The sequence below is a fragment of the Tripterygium wilfordii genome, chromosome 20, assembly GCF_013401445.1.
Source record: "Tripterygium wilfordii isolate XIE 37 chromosome 20, ASM1340144v1, whole genome shotgun sequence".
In the NCBI taxonomy this organism is placed as follows: Eukaryota; Viridiplantae; Streptophyta; class Magnoliopsida; order Celastrales; family Celastraceae; genus Tripterygium; species Tripterygium wilfordii.
Genome location: NC_052251.1, coordinates 7,848,068 through 7,870,857, shown reverse-complemented (window position 1 = coordinate 7,870,857; position 22,790 = coordinate 7,848,068). Strand labels below are relative to the sequence as shown.

Sequence of the window (22,790 nt, the reverse complement as noted above, 5' to 3'; positions counted from 1 at the left end):
CCAAGCGATTGAGATACGTTTTCAATATCCTCGATAGGGAAACTGTTAGCGCATTCGTTGATGTTCGTAGTTTCATAAAACTGAAAATCTTTATCAACCTCTCCTAATTTAGGGAATTCATTTTCTAAGAATGTGACATCTCGTGACTCCATTTCTGTCACCCTACCAGTTTCATCTTCTCCAATGAAGACATATCCCTTCGAAGTATCATTATATCTTATGAAGATACACTTCTTACCTCAGGCACCCAACTTTCCATATCTAGAAACAGGGGTATGAATGTAGGCAGCTAAACCCCATGGCCGTAAATGCCCTAATTCGGGTTTTTGACTAGTCCATAATTCATATGGGGTTTACTTGATAGATTTTGTTGGCACACGATTTAGAATGTAGGATGCAGTTAACAATGCATCTCCCCAATATGACATTGATAGATTTGCTTGTGCCATCATAGATCTAATCATATCTAAAAGGGTTTTGTTCCTCCTTTCGGCAACACCATTTTGTTGCGGAGTGTATGGAACAGTTAGTTGTCTAGCTATACCTTTTTCATCACGCAATTCTTTGAATTGTTCCGATAGATATTCATCACCACGATCAATCCTAAGAGTTTTGATGCTCTTATCTAACTGATTCTCAACCAACTTTAAATATCTTGTGAAGCATTCCAATACTTTTGATTTATGGGAGACCAAGTAGATATGAACATATCGGGTATAATCATCTATAAAAGTGATGAAATATGAGGCACCATGTCTGGCCCTCACATTCATTGGGCCACAGATGTCAGAATGAATCAATTGCAAAGGAAGACTGGCTCTTTTTGCCTTTCGAAATGGTTTTTGTGTAGCTTTTGTAGCTAAAAAATTTTCACAAATGGGCAAGTCACATTTTGCTAATGAGCCTAAAAGGCTTTCTTTAGCTAGACGATTAAGTCTATCTTGCCCAAAATATGTCCTAATCTAGCATGCCATAACATACAATTATCAGGGACATTATTGGAATTAGTAATATAAGATGCAGAATCAACTTTATTCTCATTATTAATAGTATCCAACACCATAAAACCATTAAGCAAATATCCATAACTATAATAAACCTTATCCAAAAATAACTTAAACACAATTATCCTTAAATTCGACTCGAAATCCCAAAGTAAGAAGAACTAAAATTGAAAGTAGATTTCGTTTAACTTTAGGGGCATATAGGACATCTTGCAAATAAAAAGTACGACCTCCTCGTAGCTGATGCATGCAAGTACCAATCCCGAGCGCTTCAGCAGAAGCATGATTACCCATGAAGATATTGCGACTCCCTTTCGAAACGCAATGGTAATCTATAAAGGCCGACCTCTCCTTAGTTACATGGTCTGTTGCTGCTGAGTCTACAGTCCAAAAATGAACGGTTTCAACCAACATAAGACTACTACATATATTAATTTCAAGAGAGATTGAGTGGTCAGAAATTACCTTCGCTTTGGGACATTCACGAGCGAAGTAACCCAGCTTGTCACATTTAGAACAAGTCATTTTAGTCTTGTCATTCTTCTTTGCACCGCGCTTTCCATGTTTGAAAGGCTTATTCTTGGGACCCAGCGCATTGCTTTTGCCCTTACCCTTTTTACCACCAAAGCTCGAGGCTTTGCGTTTCGAAGTCTAAGCCATATTGGCCTCAGATTTCGGTTTGTCAGGTAGGAGGCGATCTTCCTCTAATTCTATATGTCTAGAGACATCATCAAATGTTTTGATGCTTTTATTGTGGGTAAGGTTTACCCTCATGTGTTCCTATGAAGGAGGCAAGGATCGGATGACAACTTGCACTTGTTGTTCATCTGACAACACGTGTCCAGCTTCCCCTAATTCGCTAATCATATTAGCCATCATTGTTAGGTGTTGCCTCATTGAAGTATGAGGCCGCTTGACAAACCTATCAAAATTGAGGGTCAACTGGCGCAGTCTAGTGGTAGAAGTACCCCCAAATTGTAGCTTCACCGCATTCCATACAGCTTGAACCGATTTGTGCTTCTCAAAACGAAGCATCAAGTAATTTTGCATACTGCTCAGCATCAGTATGCGAGCTATGCGATCTTTGCGCTTGAAAGTCTGATACAGTTCCATGTCACGCCTATGCTGAGTAGTGGTTCCATGTTTAGGTTCAGCCATTGGGTGTGTTATAGTTTCCAGTGAATCTTGCTCTACAAGCAAGTACTGGATCTTACGATACCATATATCATAATTCTTATTAGTCAACTTTTCACCTTGATTCAGGTCAGCGATAATACTATTTGTAGCAGTCATCTAGTTAGAGATAATAATTCACATTCAAAATTTGCACAACATATTACGTATTGTATTGCATTATACTTCAAATCAAACGTCCTAATAGTTCAACATATGCTATAAAAACAATATCCATGCAAGCATACAATCAACTTTTATGAGCATATTCAAACCACAATAGTTCAACTTAAATAGAGCAATAAACAAATATTATAAATACTTTATATAATATTCAACCTATATTGTTTCAATAAAATTCAAATGGAAAAACAAAGATCCTAAGCCATTAAAACTTAAACAGAAATTATAAATGTTGTCCTAAGGTAGCCTAGGACACACATGCCTTGGTGATGTGTAGAAAGGACAAATATGTTGTCCACAATTTGGACAAATTGGCGAGACACAGCGATAACAAAATGTCATTGGCGTATCTTCTTCAATATCAGAAGAGATTTCAATAACTTCTGGAGAATAAGGTACATTGATTACTTCTAGCACCTCGTCATCAGATGATATATCCATGACTTCAGGTAGTGATGGAGTGTTAATAGCTTCATCTTCACCATAGGAGGGAGCCTCATTCTCATTTGAGTCCTCTTCAAGATCTTCCTCAGGGTCTGACTCAACATCACTATGACTCATCATCACTTGAATCTGAGTCGAAATTTCCATTCCCTTCTAGATTAGGCTTCCAAGTAGTCCATCGCGAACCAAGAAGAGCTCCCATTATTGTCCTAACCATTTCTACAACCAACAAAATAATTTCTTTTGGGCTTTGTTCAATAGGCATCATTAATTGAATTTTCCCAAAATAAATGCAACTTTAAGCATTTAATGTGTAAGAGAGCAAACATCACAACCCTTATTGCAAATTGTCACTTTCATGCACTTGATCAATTTTCATGATAAAACAGCACAATTAGTTTGTAAAATACGGAAACAAAACTAGCAACCAGGTCGTTCCCAGGAAAGAGGGAGCCTTCCGTTTACACGACGCGCAATTATGTAACCCCTTTCCTTAGACAGAACTTCCTAGACATTGTCGGTAATGTTTGTCATATCTTAATATAAACTAAGCATGTCACGTGCATCCAAAAACAGGTCAAAGTATAATATGTCGTATGCGCACGCGCCCCCACTCTCCGTAAAATCAATTTTTTTAAAAAAAATTTTTTAAAAAATTTTGATCGAGATCCGACCTGGTCTAAGGACTACAGGTCAAACCATTCCTGCAGCCTAACCTGGGTTTGACCCAGTCAGGGCCTGCTGGCCAGAAATGTCAGAAAAAATAGAGAAAGCAGAATAACAAGAGATCCACAGACGGAATTGATCTTCTTGTATAATAGGATCGCCCAAGTCTTGAATATGGTACTAGACCGTATCCGAAATATTCACAGCACAAATACCTCAATAATTCGCAAGAGTAAGCTTCCGTATCACTAAGATTAGAATATTAAGGTATTTGTGCTGTGGATATTTTGGATATAGTCTAGTACCATATCCGAGACCTGGGCGATCCTGTTATACAAGAAGATCAATTCCGTCGGTGGATCTCTTGTTATTCGGCTTTCTCTATCATTTGAATTCATAGGTGGACTCATCAATGAAAGCAATGTTATTATAGTTTTTTATAAAAAATTAAAAGAACTATACTTAAAAAACTAGCACATTTTAAAAAAATATATAAGGTAAACAACTCTCGTGCATAAAATTTGTAATGGGACGGTTAGGGTACTAAAGAATGTACAGAGAACTTACCTCCACATAATATGCAGAGACTATTTTCAGGAATTAAACATATGACGTCTCGATTGCACCCATATTAACTCTTCTCGGCTCGTACACTCTAATACCTACCCTAAATGTGTTAAGAGTACATAAATTGAAGTACAATAGAAACAATAGAAATTGATTTATAATATATTGACTTGTCACCGAAGTCCATGAATTTTTTTTTTGAAAAGGGTCACATGCCGATTTGTATTCATTTAACTAATAACTTAGGCAAGAGAATTCGAGGATCGTAGGTACTCAAGTCACCCCATAAAGATGGATTACATCGGAGAACTTCAAACAAAAACCTGACTACACTAGCTGATGACTAGCAGAATCAGGTAACTTGTCTTCTTCATCTGCGTATCTCAGTTAGCCAAACAAAGGACAAGGTAGTTGTTGTTCTTTGCACGAGTAACAAACATGAGTTAGGGGAACCCCGAGGTGTTCCTCGAGGGGGACACTTCGACGCTCAAGTTAGTTCTGTAGTAAGATGAAATTAAGGAGACATCTCAGTATCTTGAGCTTTCTCTTTAATATTAGAGTAATTAGTCAAAAAAGTGAGTCTTTTACCTTAGTGGGAGTTCCCCCTTTTTATATGTTCCCTGTGTAACTGCTCCTTTATGACTGTAACTATTCCTTTGCAGTTGTAACCGCTCTTTTGAGATCGTGTGAGCTATAAGTGCGCTCTGCTTTTATAATAGGATGATTTACCGAGCAACGCATAGAGAGTTCCTCGATAGCCAATGAACCATGAATCGAGGTGACATCAAGTTAAGCCTAGGCGATCCTTAGTATGACTTCTTGTATGCTGGACACGTGTTAGTATTTTATTGAAAGGGTATTTTGGTATTATCACCAGCACAACACCATATTACAAACGACACTAGAATATAACTGAGTAGACTAAATAAAAAAACAAAAACAACTAGAGCAACACCGGACTTGCCGGATTAAACAAACAAAACTTAAAGAACAACTTGAGCAAAGTAGATCTGGCCATTTGAACAATCCTTCAAACAGATCTGAGAGTAGATATAGATCCAGATCACAATCCCGATCCATCAAACTTATGTCTATCAATATTTGAACTTAGAGCTTGAAATCCAGAACGTACTAATGGATCTCCAATCATACACTGTTCTTGAAACTAAGCTATATTCTAAACGAAAATCTAGGGGAGAATCCCACCATCTGCCTATATTATTGAAACAAACAACTAAAGAAAAGTATTTAAAAATTACTAGGGTAGAGGAGGAGTCCGAAAGCACTGGCTATTCTTCTCCAAACTTGAAAGAGGAGGCAAGGGATGGTTGTAGAGAGAAGGCAGACCGGAGTCCATGAATTGAAGTACTATAATTATCAAATTTAAAATATTGTTTGATATTGAAAAAAAAAAAATTTCTTTTTGAGAAGGAAAATTCATTGAAAAAACGACAACTACAAGACACGCCGATCCCTTTGAATAAGGGCCTTGACCTGCATCGGGCACGATGCCCTCCAACTCATACTCCCATTTACATTCTTTGCCATACGGGCAAGACAATGAGCTACCTCATTACAACTGCGAGGAACATGATGACATAACACAATTCCAAGCCTAGACATTAACTCCTTAGCTTCCTTAAGAAAATGCCCCAGTCTGGAATCTAGAAACTCATCTGATAGTAACGCATGAACCACATTGGAAGAATCAAGCTCAAGAGTGAACTCTCGCAATCCCTCTGCTGAAATTGCTCTTAAAGAGCAAGTCACTGCCATAAGCTCTGCAAACATAGGATCCACCTTGCCACTAATCTTCTCAGAGAAACAGAACAAAGGATTCCCCTCATGGTCCCTCAGAATTGCACCCGCTCCCACAAAATCCAACTCCGCAAACACCGCACCATCTACATTCAACTTGCAAGTGCCCATTTCAGGAGCTTTCCACCCCATTTGCTTGCTGGTTTGAGGGACTCCTCGAGCCACCACAGTGCTCCATGAACTCAGCTACAAAAATTTTTACCTTATAATTAAGATTCTCATGGTGCAATTGTCCATCATGAAGAACAGAATTCCTGCTTCCCCACAGGACCCAGATGACTGTTGCAAATAGGATCTTAGTGTCCCGCTTCCCCGATTGAAGAACAGCTACCACCCAATCAATAAACGACAATCCCTGTCCCAACTCAAAGGCCACACAAGGAGAGAGCTCTCTCCATAATCTGCCAGCAACAATACACTTCCGAAACACATGATCAACATCTTCAAAGGGACCCCCATAACCTAAGCATAAAGAATGGCTCCCAACATGACGGTTAATAAGATTTGAGTGTGTAGGAATGGCATTCTTGACAGCTGCCCAAATCAAGTGCCGTAATTTGAGAGGAACATTTATCTCCCACAATTTTTTCCACGGAAAACCAGCTCCCAAAGATGACGACTTTTCCAATTCATGGCTTGGTGATATGCACTCTTGACCGTATAACGCCCATTAGGCTCCCAATTCCAAATCATAGAATCTTGGACAGGCTCATATGGCAGGGGAATAGAGAGAATTAAATCAAGTTCAAATGGCATAAATAGAGACCTCACACGCACCTCATTCCATCGGTTTGAATTTTCAGCAATTAAGGAATTAACACCTTGTAACCATACTGCATCAGATAAAGGAGAGATTGGTTTGAATGTATGGGGAGAAGGAAGCCACGGATCTACTCCTATCTGCAATCCTAAACCCCGCCCAATTCGCCAGCACAATCCTCTCTTTACCAGAACAATAGAGTGCCATAAGTTGTGCCATGTAAAAGAAGGCGAATATCCGAGACACGCATTAAACACATTGCAATGAGGAAAGTATCGAGCTTTAAGAACTTTGGCAACCAAAGAGTTTGGGTTTGTCAGAAATCTCCAGATATTTTTGCCCAAAAGCATTATCCTTTGATTTCGTCAAAGTATCCCAGCCAGCCCAGTGCATTCTCTGCTGACCCTCCTTTGAACCCCACCAAAAACCCGCCATCCGCTTCATAATCCATCGAGTAGTTGACTTAGGAAGCTTGAAACAAGACATAGCATAAGAGGGGATTGCCTGCACAATAGATTTTAGCAAAATTTCCTTCCCACCACGAGAAAGCAATTTCCCATTCCAATCATGGATTCGATGGGAAACTCTATCCCGAATATAAGAGAAGATCTCCCGCTTCGACTTACCAATAACAGTTGGAAGTCCTAGATAACGCTCATGCATTTTTGCTTCCGAAACCCCCAGGATACCCTTTATAGAATCAATAATCAGAGCAGGGGTGTTCCTGCTAAAGAACACATTCGACTTGTGGATATTGACCAATTGACCAGAGATCACTTCATAATTATGTATCACTTCTAAGACTCTACTGCATTCTTCTCCAGAAGCCCTACAGAAAAGTAAACTGTCATCAGTAAAAAATAAATGATTAATCCTTGGCGCACCTCTAGCCACCTTTACTCCTTGAAACACCTTGTCATTATGAGCTTTTTCTAACATCTTAGACAAAGCTTCAGCACATATTATAAACAAATAAGGAGAAAGAGGATCTCCTTGGCGCAGCCCCCTCTTTGGACTCCAGCTTCCTTTTAGGCTGCCATTAATCAACACAGAATACTTGACCGACTTAAGGCACTCTAAAATCATCTCCACCCATCTGCCAGCAAACCCCATTTTAATCATAACAGCCTCCAAAAAACTCCACTCAACCCGGTCATAGGCCTTAGTCATATCTAACTTCAGAGCCATGTACCTCTCAGCCCCTACACACTTTGTTTGCAGATGATGCATCACCTCAAATGCAATTAGAACATTGTCTGTGATCAATCTCCCCTTAACAAAAGCACTCTGGGAATCAGAAATTAAATGTATAATGAAACATCATTTATCATATTCACATGCTGTGTTAGTTAGGCCATCTAACTTTTCAAAACTCATTGAAACTATTTGTAAGAACAAACAGTAAAACCGCCGCATTGATTGTTATGAAATATCGAAATCAGGCAACTTGTCACGGTGATCTTGTTTCATATTAAATTCATCCATGCATATGCACACACTAAATTTGAAGTCATATATATATATATATATATATATATATATATATACATATGACGACGACCATGTGTGTTATTTTATAGAGGTCTTGAGTTCGAGCCTCCCATCCCCACCTACTATACTAAAAAAATCTATATATGATGACGTATGTGGTGCATGCACATAGCAATAGATTGTTGGGGAATTACCCCCATGATCATTCCTTCAGAACTATCAACAAACCAAAAAGAAATTGAACTTAAATAAAACAATCGATAAACACAAGATTTATATGGAAAACTCCAAACTGGAGAAAACACCATGGGTTTTGTCAGAAATAGCTAGAGAAACTTTCACTATATGAAATTGTTACAATTATATTCTCAGTGACCTCACTCTACCAAGAAAATCCAAGAGCCCTAAGATTTTTATAAGCCCCAATTCAACCTATTCCCTCTAAGATTTTACATCTTAAACTTCTTATAGTCTCACACCCTTGAACCCATTTTCAAACCCCCAAGAGATACACCACTACAAGGAAAAGTCCATTTTGTGACGGAAATCAACTTAGTAGCTGACCAATTATGCGACGGAATTACTGATAGAAATTTTCGTGGAGAATATATTTCATCACTAATTTCGTGGCAAAATTAAGAACCAAATCCCACCAAATTTTGTGATGGATTTTTGTCACGGATTAGTTATGGAACTCATTCCATCATAAATTTAGCCACAGACTATATTTTTCGTCACGAAATTAGTGACGGAGTGACGTTTCGTCACTAAATAAGGGATGGACAAAATAACGTCACTAAACATTCGTACATGCTCAAAGCTTTTTGTCAAAGATGATACGATTTAGTGACGGAAGAGGAATTCCGTCGCTATTTTAGTGATGAAAATATCTTTCCGTCACTAAATTGTATTATTTTGAACCATACATGGCTTCTCGACGCACCAGAGTGCTTAGAAATGTTGAAGGGGGTACATCCAACCAGGATTTCTCTAGAATTACAATATTCAATCAATCTGGTCATCTAGCTAGGGAGGCTGGTAAGTGCAACCTCACCGACAAAGAATACGATACGGCAACGTTATACATTTGTCTGAATTGTGATATTGTCCAACATTTTATTGAGTAAGCTATTGTAACTGGTTCAGTTATTATAAACTTGGTATTATACAGTACGTACAGATTATAAACTTGTTATTATCTAGTACGTACGTATTATAATGTCAATTGTATATGTGTTGCAATTTGTACACAGATTACCTGCGGCATCAACACCTACAATGAATGATGATGCAATCGATTATCAAATTGAGATAGGATTTACCAAATAGTTTAGACAATATGTAGCATCACGGTATTTATAATATCAACATGGTACAATTTTATTTAAATTACCAATATAGTTTAATTCAATCATCCTTTTCATGTTAAGGTTCATGACCCACATAACATGATAACCGATGACACGGTAAGAAATGTGGCACTTGGACCATTAAGGAGGGTTGTGATATATATGACATACATATTATGTAACACCCCGACTTGGGATGCGTTACTTTTGGGATCCTCTTAATCAATCTCCTAATTAATTCAATCATTAGATCACCCAAAAATTTCGACAGCACCTCCCCATAATACGGAAGATGCCAACCTGGAGTAACACGCAGCAATTTCACAAATATATTCACAACATAGGCTGGGCCTCCGGCCATCTAACAATTCATATCACAATTTAAATTATCAATTCTAAGCAGGGCCTCAGGCCACCTAACAATCATAGCATCAATCAATTCTCACATCTAAGCAGGGCCTCAGGCCACCTAACAGTCACACAAAATTTCTCCACACAACAACATATATAATCAACATCCAGCACAAATAGCAATCCAGCAAACATAAGAAATCTTCAGGACAAGAAGTCCACAAGCCCGGTTCGGGAGTCCCGATCACACGGAGTACCCTCCCTATCGTCCATCCCATCATCGAATAGGGATATCACCCAATGTCTCAACTAAGGAACATAGATACGACAAAATAGTAATAACATATATCAACGTTTAGAACTATCTAGTCCTATCACTCTCCAGGGGTCCGTCCATGTCACGCACCCTCCTCCTGATCCATGACCCTGGTATCGAAACTAGACTCACCTGCGAGGAGGGAATAGGAGAAAGAAAAAGGGTGAGCGAAAGGCCCAGTAGGGAATAATAAAGAGTAAGTGAATAATATAAGTTTGAAATATTAAGAAAGGCACAAATGTAACAATATGATAGCTAACATCATGTACACCAAACACAAGTAGATAACCACACCATACGAGATCCAAACTTGGCCCACCGGCATCCCTACACATATCGGGACCTTGAACAGTCCAACGGCATCATCACATGGTGTTTCAAGCACATATGGAATCCTGATCCGGCCCACCAGCATTCCCTTGGTCATGGGAACCCTAAACAGCCCAACGGCATTCCACATTTCACATCAATCACAACTAAGAGATATACGGGTCCATACCCGACATCTACCATGCAACTACAATGCATGTCCAACATGGTTATGCAATCGGGTATTTATACATTCTAGATATATACATATGTATATACTACTACATGATGCATGTTCAAGAGTAATTCATGCTCAATGGAAGATTGAACAAATAGGGTATGCAATATAATTCAAATCATACAATAAGGATATCACAAAGTGGGGTTGTTCTCCCTTAGGTACAATTAAGGCGAGAACCAATTTATAATGAACATTGGGAAAGATAAATATTCTCAATAGGAAGACATATTCAAAGAGAATAACAAAGGGTGGAATTTCCCTACCTCGCACTCCAAAAATTAGCTATGTAAATCAATACTCAACCTTGACTTTTCTCGGCCTCAACCAACCTATTATTTGATAAACCCATCCTCCAATCAATATACAAATAACTTCAATTGCACATATCTAACACAAATTAATCCAATAAATCAAGAACTCATTACCTTCTCTTACCCAAAACATCCCAAATTCTTGAACTTCACCTACTCAAGCTTGCTACTCCAATCCACAATAGAATCTAGCAATACAACTATAAACAAGTCTAAATCAACCTATTAGATCACTAATTTCATCTAATTCAAAGAATTTCCCCCAAATCTACAAAACCCATGAAACCCTAGAATCCCAAATCACTCAATCTTTAAATACTACCTTTTAGGTTTAAGAAACTTACCAAGGTTGTAGAAACAAGTAGAGGAAAGGGATTCAAGCTTCTTTTAGGTCTCAAATGATGTAGGAACCCATGGATTTGAGTTTGGGTTCAAATCTTGAAAGATTAGAACAAAAAGAGGGATTTAAGAATATGTAAGCTAGAAAGAGAAGTTAGGAATCAAACTTGAAACAACTTGAAAGAGGGTAATTGCACCTTGGTTGATGATCTTAGATTGATGGGAGGGAGGAAATTTGAGAGAAAATGAGGTTTAGGGTTTGTTTAGGTCGGGTATTTTGAAAGAAATCGTGAAAATGAGTATTTAAAACAAATTCTCGGGTGTAGATTTTTGGGAGGTGTCCAGACACCTCTGCCTGAAAACGCCCTGTTCTTGTTTCTTCAGTAGCTGTCCGGATGGCTTTTAAAAACTGTCCGGACGGTTACCTCTGTAGTAAAAAATTTCAGTTTTAAAACTACTCGTACACCCCCCAAATCACTCGGTATTAATTTCTAATGATTTTATATACATATACATACTCAACACGTGTTTGTCATACCTAATTTCTAAAGGAAATGAAGTTCGGGGTATTACATCCTCTCCCCCTTAAAGAAATTTCGTCCCCGAAATTTAAAACGTACCTAGACTTGTGAATAAATGTGGGTATTTCTCCTTCATCTTAGACTCAAGCTCCCAAGTCGCCTCTTCTGTGTTATGATGCATCCACAAGACCTTTACCAATGGTATGGTACTTGATCGTGTGACCTTGTCCTTTCGATCCAAAATCCTCATCGGTTGAAGAGTGTAGCTTCCATCTTCCTCTACTTCTAATGTAGTCTAATCTAAAACATGTGATGGATCCGGCTCATACTTTCGTAACATGGAAACATGAAATACATTATGAACCTTAGCCACTTTTGGTGGAAGCGCTAAACGATAGGCTACCGATCCAACTAGCTCAAGAATTTCAAAAGGATCCACAAACCGCGGTGCCAACTTCCCTTGCTTGCTATACCTCTGAATGCCACGTAGTGGACTAACCTTCAAAAATACCTTGTCCCCAACCGCAAATTCCAATGGCCTTCTCCTCTTATCCGCATAGGACTTTTGCCTACTTTGAGCCGTGATCAACCTTTTTCTAATCTTTTCAATTCTGTCCCTCGCCTCCTTCTCCATTTCGGGTCTCGATACTACTTTCTCTCCAACCTCCACCCAACACAATGGTGATCTACAAGGCCTCCCATAAAGTGCTTCAAATGGTGCCATCCCGATGCTACTCTGGTATGAGTTGTTGTACACAAATTCTGTCAAACGTAGGTATTTCTCCCAATTACCACCAAAATCTACCACACAAGCACGTAACATATCCTCTAAAATCTGGATAGTCCTCTCACTTTGCCCATCACTCTGCGGGTGATATGGCATAGTGAAATCCAACTGCGTCCCTAAGGCCTCCTGCAAACTACCCCAAAATATACTCGTGAATCGCGGGTCTCGATCCGACACAATGGATAGTGGCACTCCGTGGAGTCGCACTATCTCCTGCACGTACAATGTACTCAATGACTCCAAAGTGTTTGTCTTGTTCACCGGTAGGAAGTGAGCTGATTTGGTTAATCTATCGACTATCACCCAAACGGTATCATTTTGCTTAGGTGTCATCGGCAACGCTGTCACAAAGTCTATAGTGATTATCTCCCATTTCCATGGTGCCACCAGTAGGGGTTGTAACAAACCTGTCGGTCTTTGGTGTTCCGCCTTCACTTGTTGACATGTCAAGCATCTTGCCACAAATCTAGCTACATCGGCCTTCATGCCTCTCTACCAAAAGTTTCTTCTCAAGTCTTGATACATCTTCGTGCCTCCAGGATGCATAACAAATTGTGAATGATGTGCTTCTTTCAAGATCTCTTCTTGTAGCTCCTCGTCATCGGGTACTATCAATCTCCCCGCAAACTCACACCTCCATCATCACCCCGAACCCATCCAGAGTCTTCCTCAAATGTATCAAAAATCGGGTCCCCATTTTGTGCATCCATCACCTTTTGAATCAACATTGGTCTAGAAGTCATATTACACAAATACACCCTTTCCTCTATACTTTGCAACTCCAAACCAAATTGGCTCATTGTCTCTACAATTCCCTACTCATGTATAAACAAACTAGCAACTCTATGCTTTCTACTTAATGCATCCGTAACCACATTTCCTTACCCGGGTGATATTGTAAACTAAAGTCATAGTCCTCTAAATACTCCATCCACCTCATTTGTCGCAAATTCAACTCTCTTTGGGTGAATAGATACTTAAGACTCTTATGATCCGAAAAGACCTCAAATTTCTCCCCATAAAGATAATACCTCCATTGCTTCAAGGCAAATACAATTGCCGCCAACTCCAAATCGTGAACCGGATAGTTTTTCTCATGTATCTTCAACAATCTAGAACCATACTCCACTACCCTATCTCTTTGCATCAACACACAACCCAACCCCACTCCGGAAGCATCACAATACACTTGGTATCCTACACTCCTCTCTAGAACCACTAATACCGGTGGAGATGTCAACCTACCCTTCAAATCCTTAAAAGCTTTCTCACACTCATCCAACCACACAAATGGTGTACCTTTCCGCGTAAGTTGCATCATAGGTGCGGCAACACGTGAAAAGTCTCGGATAAACCTCCTATAATACCCCGCTAATCCCAAAAAACTCCTAATCTCCGAAACATTCTTAGGTCTCTCCCAATTCAACACGGATTCAACCTTAGAGTCATCTACCGCAATGCCCTCTTGCTTAATTACATGGCCTAAGAATTTCACCTCCGTAGCCCAAAACTCACATTTACTCAACTTAGCATATAATTGATTATCCCTCAACGTTTGCAACACTAACCTCAAGTGTTCCTCATGCTCCTCTACCGTTGGAGAATAAATCAAAATATCATCAATGAACACAACCACAAATCTATCCAAAAACGGACGAAAGACCCTTTGCATCAAATCCATAAACACCGCCGGAGCATTTGTCAACCAAAATGGTATCACTAAAAACTCATAGTGCCCATATCGTGTCCTAAATGCCGTCTTTGAAATCTCCTCATTTCTAATCCTCAATTGGTGGTACCCCGAACATAAATCAATCTTAGATAAATGCCTAGCACCTCTCAATTGATCAAACAAATCATTTATCCGTGGCAATAGATACTTGTTCTTTACCGTAACCTTATTTAATTTCCAATAATCTATACATCCGTAACGAGCCATCTTTCTTCTTTACGAACAATATTGGTGCTCCTCATGGGAACACACTCGATCTAATAAACCCCAAATATTGTAACTCTTTCAATTGAGTCATCAATTCCTTTAATTCTACCAGAGCCATCCGATATGGTGGAATTGAAATTGGCTTAACATTTGAATGCAACTTAATGGTAAAGTCAATCTCCCTCTTCGGTGATAATCCAGGTAACTCATCTAGAGATACATCCATGTATTCTTCTACCACACGTGTCAGAGTAGCTACATCACCCCCTAGGTGCCGATGTAATCAAACTCGTAATACAAATAAGCCGGCACATACAACCAAGAACTACACCCTCCAATGAGGTGAAATGCCCAAAAGGAGTGTCTACCGTAAACATTCGCCTCATTGGAGAGATTTTCAAACTCAATGCATTCGTAACGGACGTAGAAATGAATGATGTCGTAGCTCCTGAATCAAATAACACCTTTGCCCAACAATTTGAATAACCAACTCAAGCAAGAGTTTATAGATAAAGAATACATACCAGATCAGTAGAGGTCATGTCATGGCCTGGAGACTCACTAACATACCATACACACTCCCTGGACCCATACACAGATCTTAATATTTCGTAACCTGGCTCCGATACCAAAATGTAACACCCCGACCCTGGATGCGTTACTTTTGGGATCCTCTTAATCAATCTCCTAATTAATTCAATTATTAGATCGCCCAAAAATTTTGATAGCACCTCCCCATAATACGGAGAATGCCAACCTAGAGTAACACGCAGCAATTTCACAAATATATTCACAACCTAGGCAGGGCCTCCGGCCATCTAACAATTCATATCACAATTTAAATTCTCAATTCTAAGCAGGGTCTCAGGCCACCTAACAATCATAGCATCAATCAATTCTCACATCTAAGTAGGGCCTCAGGCCACCTGACAGTCACACAAAATTTCTCCACACAACAACATATATAATCAACATCCAGCACAAATAACAATCCAGCAAACATAAGAAATCTTCAGGACACGAAGTCCACAAACCCGGTTCGGGAGTCCCGATCACACGGAGCACCCTTCCTACCATCCATCCCATCATCGAATAGGGATATCACCCAGTGTCTCAACTAAGGAACATAGATACGACAAAATAGTAATAACATATATCAACGTTTAGAACTATCTAGTCCTATCACTCTCCAGGGGTCCACCATGTCACGCACCCTCCTCTTGATCCGTGACCCTGTATCGGAACTAGACTCACCTGCGAGGAGGGAATAGGAGAAAGAAAAAGGGTGAGCGAAAGGCCCAGTAGGGAAAAATAAAGAGTAAGTGAATAATATAAGGCTGAAATATTAAGAAAGGCACTAATGCAACAATATGATAGCTAACATCATGTACACCAAACACAAGTAGATAACCACACCATACGAGATCCTAACTTGGCCCACCGGCATCCCTACATACATCGGGACCCTGAACAGCCCAACGGCATCATCGCATGGTGTTTCAAGCACATATGAAATCCTGATCTGGTCCACCGGCATTCCTGTGGTCATGGGAACCCTGAACAGCTCAACGGCATTCCACATTTCACATCAATCACAACTCGGAGATATACGGGTCCATACCCGACATCTACCATGCAACTACAATGCATGTCCAACATGGTTATGCAATCGGGTATTTATACATTCTAGATATATACATATATATATATACTACTACATAATGCATGTTCAAGAGTAATTCATGCTCAATGGAAGATTGAACAAGTAGGGTATGCAATATAATTCAAATCATACAATAAGGATATCACAAAGTGGGGTTGTTCTCCCTTAGGTACAATTAAGGCGAGAACCAATTTATAATGAACATTGGGAAAGATAAATATTCTCAATAGGATGACACATTCAAAGAGAATAACACTACAAGAAATTTGGGTTTCCGTGACAAGCTCTGTGTGATGAGCAAAACAATTGTCACCAAAAGGGATGTTTTTGTGACAAATATTTTTTGTTGTCGCTCATAATTTTATTTAGTGACGATAATACTCTGTCGTCACTAGAGAAAACCATTCAGTGACCCCATTTTTCTTAATCGTCACTAAATGTTGTAATCGAAATAAAAAATAAATATTTGACAAAAGTCAAAGACAAATTCTATGTGACAACAAGAAAACTTGTCACTAATGGTATATTTTTTGTGACTAATTTAAAATATTGTAACTAAAGTTCTTAGTAAAAAAATTGCCGAAATTCCAATTTATTCCCCTTTACTTACCATGAAAATTTTGTTGTCACATTAAAGTATTAGTGACAAGGTTAAAATGAAATTTCTTGTAACAAAATATTTAATTACTTAGAAAATTATATTAAAATAATAGAAAAGAGTTTAACCTAATTGATTGAGAGACCGACTCCTCAAAAACACCTTCCTTCGTTAGATAGAGTGAGAGAGCCAACATCGAAGTCTTACCATTGAAAGACGCCTGTCGTTCATCTTCTAGGTTTTCGTCTGTGGCGCAAGAGAGCTCTCAACCATGGTAATTCTTCCTTCTCTTGATACTCCCAATCTCACATATTAATTTCTAGAACCATGTATTTCGTGCTGTGTTGTTGGCATTCTTTTCAATTTGAATTTGAATAGTACGGCGTCGAAGTGATTCAATCTTATTTCTCTGGATGGTGTGGTAATGGTGTGTGTGAGTAAGCGCCTGATGACAAAAAAGGTTGATCCAGGTGGAAGTCCCCCGGACGCTCCTAGCCTGAGTCCTGCTCCACTGGATTAACTATGATTGAATGTTGGCTGCATGCTACCCCGTGATCGCCAGCGGATCACTACTACTTTAGTGAATTTTTTTTAGATGCTTTTTGCCTAAACATGTCTTGCCTTGTGTGAAGCAAAGTGATAGCCTCCTTCATGGGCTGATCCTCGTATGCATCGCACCAATCCAATCTCTGCATTTCTTCCATTTATTGCATTTATAGCTTTCTCCTTTTGCTTGCTTTCACTATCCAACGATTGGGACATCAATTCATAACCAGAGAGCAAAGACCTAGACCTCTTGCCTTCACCCCTTTCATCATCTTTGAAAACTGTCATACCATTATGCACCTTCCACTGACTAGATCAAAGAGGGTAATTAGTAATACTTTCTTCCTATCCCTTTCAATTGGTCTGTCATCTCTCCTTTGATTCCCGTTCTTCCTTTCATTCAATAGATCTCTTGCCTTTGTTTTTCTTGGTTAAACATGAATTCTTTTTTCAAAAATCCATTAAGCATATTCAAAGTAATCTTTAATGCACTGAAAGATAGGAAGTCCCCCACCCCAAATTCTGACTATTTGTTTACCTAGTGAAGCTCATTGATTTCTATACGAATTACTTTTGGTTTTATCTGAGCTCTTTAATTTAGTTTTATACCAGGATTTGTTGCTTAGCAAATGATTGATGTTCGATCGGTGTATGTATTTATGCTTTTGGTTGGGTATATTACTTTCACCTGCGAACGTTGGAATTGTGTGGATTTATTTTCTATTTGCAAATGATTATTAGTTTATAGCTTTCCTGTGTGGACCAATTTTTTGCTTCCTCATCATTTGCTGCTCTATACTGGAACAATCATTAGTGTCTCCTATTCGTGGTAGGAATGAAATATTGAAATTTTACTTTCAATGGCTTGTACAGTTATAGTTTGTGTAGTTATGTCGTAGATGATGGACTAATAGTTTGAATAGGCTACTTTACTGATATGATATCCTATCATCCACATTATTACGAAGGAATTACCTATATGGCCTCCTGGAATCCATCTTGGATATTTTTAATGTTTATGTTTTTTGGATTTTTTTTTCGAGTTGTAAACTTGTAATGGGTGTATTATATTACTTTTATCATTGCTTGAAAGGAACTTTCTTACATCTCTGGGTACATTAGCTAGCTGATAGAGAGATGAATTGGTAACTAAGAATGTTACAGGAACTTAAAAATAGCATAACTTTTTACTGGAGATTGTAACATGAAGTTGCCTGAAAATGCTGGATGTTTTGAAGTTATTTCTTGCAAGCTTTCATAGAAACAAACTCATGGAATGAGATCAATTTCTTTCTTTTGAGATACTTGTAGGGATGCCTGATATTGTACTACATTGACTGCCATTGAAGAAACGAAATCTCCCATAACAAAATCGTGCTTATATCAAAATCACTCAAGGCTCAAGTGGAAACCGTTCTCCACCCAATTAAGTCGCCGTATCTCAGCACCTCTCCCGCCTAACAAAGTGGAGCAATCCTCTCCCTAAGGTGCGCAATCCCCTCTTCTTCCTTCTCCTCTCTCTCTTGCTGCTCTATGTTCTGCTTATGCTTTGACATGATTACCTCCTTGGTTACATTTGATTGAATGCTAGGGCTTAATATACTGGGATTTAGTTTTTAATTTTTATTATGTATTTTTTTTTGAATGGCTTACGGGTATGTATGCTGGAAACAAATTAAGACTTATTGATTAAACTCCGTTTCATCTCCATTTGTGAATCTTTGCTAAATTTTTTGTCAAATTACAGAATACGCCTTGTGGGTGGTTTTTTTCTGAAGAATGGTGACTGGAAATTGTTAGATAGATTACATGTTTCATGGAATTTTGTGCCTCACATACTTTCTAACTGGTAGTGGAATTATAGCTTATCAATGTTAATTTTTCATAACGAAATCGCACTTCAGATATGGCTAGCTTTCTCATTCTTCTATAATAATGGTCTTGTTGACAAAGAATCTTTTGATTGATTATTTGATGTTGCTTCGTTTTTTTAACATTTTAGACTTGATATACTGTATTGTATCAATATTTTAATATATTACGATATAAGTTTATGTAACTCCCTCAAGTTTGTTATTTAATTATAAATGTTTTGTTTTTGATATGTTTAACTACAGAGGAACAATGTTGAACAAGGAATGGATAAAAAGTGATAATAGAGTCAGTATTGAGTACAAAGAAGGGATTGATGCATTTATTGGTTTTGTATCTCGTCAGGGAGGAGATAATGAAAGAATTAGGTGTCCTTGTAATAAATGTAGGAACATTGCATTCAAATCTATAGCTGAAGTAAGGCTGCACTTATTGAGAAATGGATTCAATAAAAGTTATATGAGATGGATTCTTCATGAATTTGAGTGTTGATATATTGAGGATCATGTTTGTGGATACTTTTTTGGAGGGTTATTGTGTTCAATTGTGTTTTCATTACTTCAAGCATTTGCATCTCTTGCTAGCTTTGATCTGATTAGTACATGTGATCAATTCCTCATTTGCTCTGTTGTTGGTTTCTTTTTGTACCTCCTGTTTTACTTTCCAGGAGATCAAAGATCATTCTTATTTGAATGATTGAAGTTCTTTTTGTGCCTCCTGTTTTGCTTTGATATGATCAGTGCATGTGATCAATTCCTCATTTGATATGTTCTTCCATTTAATTTTCCTTTTTAAACTTTTTTTTGTTGTAATTCTTCCTTGTATTTAATTTGCCCTTGCTTTGCTATGCTTATCTGGGTCTTCTTGGGGAGTGATACTTATTGAGTTGCATTTATAGATTGCAATAGCAAGTTAAAAGCTTATGTTCTGATCAGTGCTCAGTTCATTATGTTCGATTCATATTTTAGGTAATTTATGTTGCCTAAATTTATAAGCGCTCAAGGGGATTTCATTTTGGCAATAAGTTAAAATAGCATAATTGCAATTTCCTTGATTATCATTGACTATTTTATCCTTAATATGGTGGATAGATTCTGTAACTCTTAAGTCGTAATTGTTTTAGTACTGTGCCAGTATTTCAATTAGATTCATAGCTGGCTTTCAAGTTTTTTAATGAGCTCTAGAAGTGAATGGTTGTGTTCTTGAATAATGTTGGGTTATTTTGTGGTAGGTTTAAAAAGATTTAAGTAATTATCTTCCTATTCTCAACTTTATTATCTTCCCAATTGATAAGTTCATTTTTGGAAAAGAATTACATTATGTCTTCGATGGATGATGGTTGTTTCTCGAGTAGATACTCTTTAATTTCACTCCTCTAATAGTTGTCTTGTATTAATTTATACAGGTTAAAGTTTGAGATAGCTAATGAGTTCCAATCAAAACAGATTCAGATATACATTGGGAGCATATGAGAAGTTGTTTTTTGTTGTATATGTTCTAGCTGCTAAACAATATTCGGGAAGTTGCTTTTTGTTCTATATATGTTTTAGCTTCTTAACAGTACTACTTATGTTCTAACTAGCTATTAGGTTAACTATGACTGTAGTTGCTATTGTTTATGACTTATGGATATTAAATATATTTTATGTTTACTTACCATTGATTGATCATTATTAATTTATATACTATTGAGCAATTTTAGAAAATATTGATTAGGATGACTATATACAAATGAATAGTGACCAAATTACTTGTCACTAAAACTATTCAGGGAAAGTGCACAAAATCTTCTGTTACATAACTTTGGTCACAAAATATTTTTGTGTATCGAATCTATTTTCAATTATAGTGACGACCTTAGCTTGTCACGGAACAAATATATAACCAGTGACAACAAATTAGTCGTCACAGAACCTATTATGTGACGACATATACAGTCATTGAAAAAAAAATTTCCTACCTAGCTAATAAATATATTTTTGTTTTAGTTACAATTATAAATTATTTGTGACAAATAAACACGTCACACATAAAACGTTTAGTGACGACTTAGGTTTTCACTAAAAGTAGGGAGTTAGTGACAGATTATTGTTGTCATAACTGAAAACATTTTTGTGACGCATTATTTTAAGTCGTCACTTGTCTTTCAGCAACAGAGGTATATGCAACGGAGGTACGTCGTCACCAGGCTCGTCACGAAAACTTTTTTTTGACGAGTTTTCCACGTTCAGTGACAATTTTATTTGTCACAGAAACTCGAATTTCTTGTAGTGTAACAAAGGGTGGAATTTCCCTACCTCGCACTCCAAAAATTAGCTATGTAAATCAATACTCAACCTTGACTTTTCCCGGCCTCAACCAACCTATTATTCGATAAAACCATCCTCCAATCAATATACAAACAACTTCAATTGCACATATCTAACACAAATTAATCCAATAAATCAAGAACTCATTACCTTCTCTTACCCAAAACTTCCCAAATTCTTGAACTTCACCTACTCAACTTGCTACTCCAATCCATAATAGAATCTAACAATACAACCATAAACAAGTCTAAATCAACCTATTAGATCACTAATTTCATCTACTTCAAAGAATTTCCCCCAAATCTACAAAACCCATGAAACCCTAGAATCCCAAATCACCAAATCTTTAATACTAGCTTTTAGGTTTAAGAAACTTACCAAGGTTGTAGAAACAAGTAGAGGGAAGGGATTCAAGCTTCCTTTATGCCTCAAATGATGTAGGAACCCATGGATTTGAGTTTGGGTTCAAACCCTGAAAGATTAGAACAAAAAGAGGGATTTAAGAATATGTAAGCTAGAGAGAGAAGTTAGGAATCAAACTTGAAACAACTTGAAAGAGGGTAATCTTACCTTGGTTCATGATCTTAGATTGATGGGAGGGAGGAAATTTGAGAGAAAATGAGGTTTAGGGTTTGTTTAGGTCGGGTATTTTGAAAGAAATCGTGAAAATGGGTGTTTAAAACAAATTCTCGGGTGCAGATTTTTGGGAGGTGTCTGAACACTTCTATAGGTGTCCGGACACCTCTGCCTTAAAATGTCCTGTTCCCGTTTCTTCAGTAGCTGTCCGGACGGCTTTTAAAAACTGTCCGGACGGTTACCTCTGTAGTCAAAAATTTCAGTTTTAAAACTACTCGTACACCCCCCAAATCACTCGGTATTAATTTCTAATGATTTTATATACATATACATACTCAACACGTGTTTGTCATACCTAATTTCTAAAAGAAATGAAGTTCGAGGTATTACATATTATGTCAATGGATACAAATATAACACCGATGCATGGAGCGAAGGGAAGTCATCCATCAACAGTGGTGTATGCATGCGACGGACCGATTATAGATAATCTGAAAATGACTACTATGGAATACTGAAAGAGATTATTCAATTGGAATTTGAAGGACTATCGATAAAGAAAATTGTTCTGTTTAGTTGTGAGTGATTCAACCCAACTCCAAATCGAGGTACGCGACTCCATAAACATTATGGGCTTATCGATGTTAAACATAGAGA

The 22,790-nt window shown here is 37.9% G+C and overlaps 1 protein-coding gene and 1 long non-coding RNA gene across 2 annotated transcripts; one reads left to right on the top strand and one right to left on the bottom strand.

Moving 5' to 3' along the window:
- Positions 1-5,967: 5,967 nt before the first annotated feature.
- LOC119986913 lies at positions 5,968-8,414 on the bottom strand. The gene is made up of 4 exons (XM_038831605.1): positions 8,301-8,414; positions 6,906-7,902; positions 6,506-6,688; positions 5,968-6,389 (listed from the first exon to the last, which is right to left on the bottom strand). Exons 1-4 carry the CDS (start codon positions 8,412-8,414, stop codon positions 5,968-5,970), a joined length of 1,716 nt encoding a protein of 571 aa, XP_038687533.1.
- An 8,619-nt stretch (positions 8,415-17,033) lies between these two features.
- LOC119986473 lies at positions 17,034-20,873 on the top strand. Its single transcript, XR_005465274.1, has 3 exons — positions 17,034-17,104; positions 18,688-18,863; positions 20,654-20,873. It is a non-coding gene; the product is annotated as an uncharacterized LOC119986473 (long non-coding RNA).
- Positions 20,874-22,790: the final 1,917 nt, after the last annotated feature.

Coding starts and splice junctions, on each gene's coding strand:
- LOC119986913 (XM_038831605.1), bottom strand. CDS start 8,414: ATGGTGTTTTCTCCAGTTTGGAGTTTTCCATATAAATCTTGTGTTTAT. Junction 7,903..8,300: donor CTGAAGGAATGATCATGGGG/GTAATTCCCCAA, acceptor TCTGATTCCCAG/AGTGCTTTTGTTAAGGGGAG. Junction 6,689..6,905: donor CAAACTCTTTGGTTGCCAAA/GTTCTTAAAGCT, acceptor TATCTGATGCAG/TATGGTTACAAGGTGTTAAT.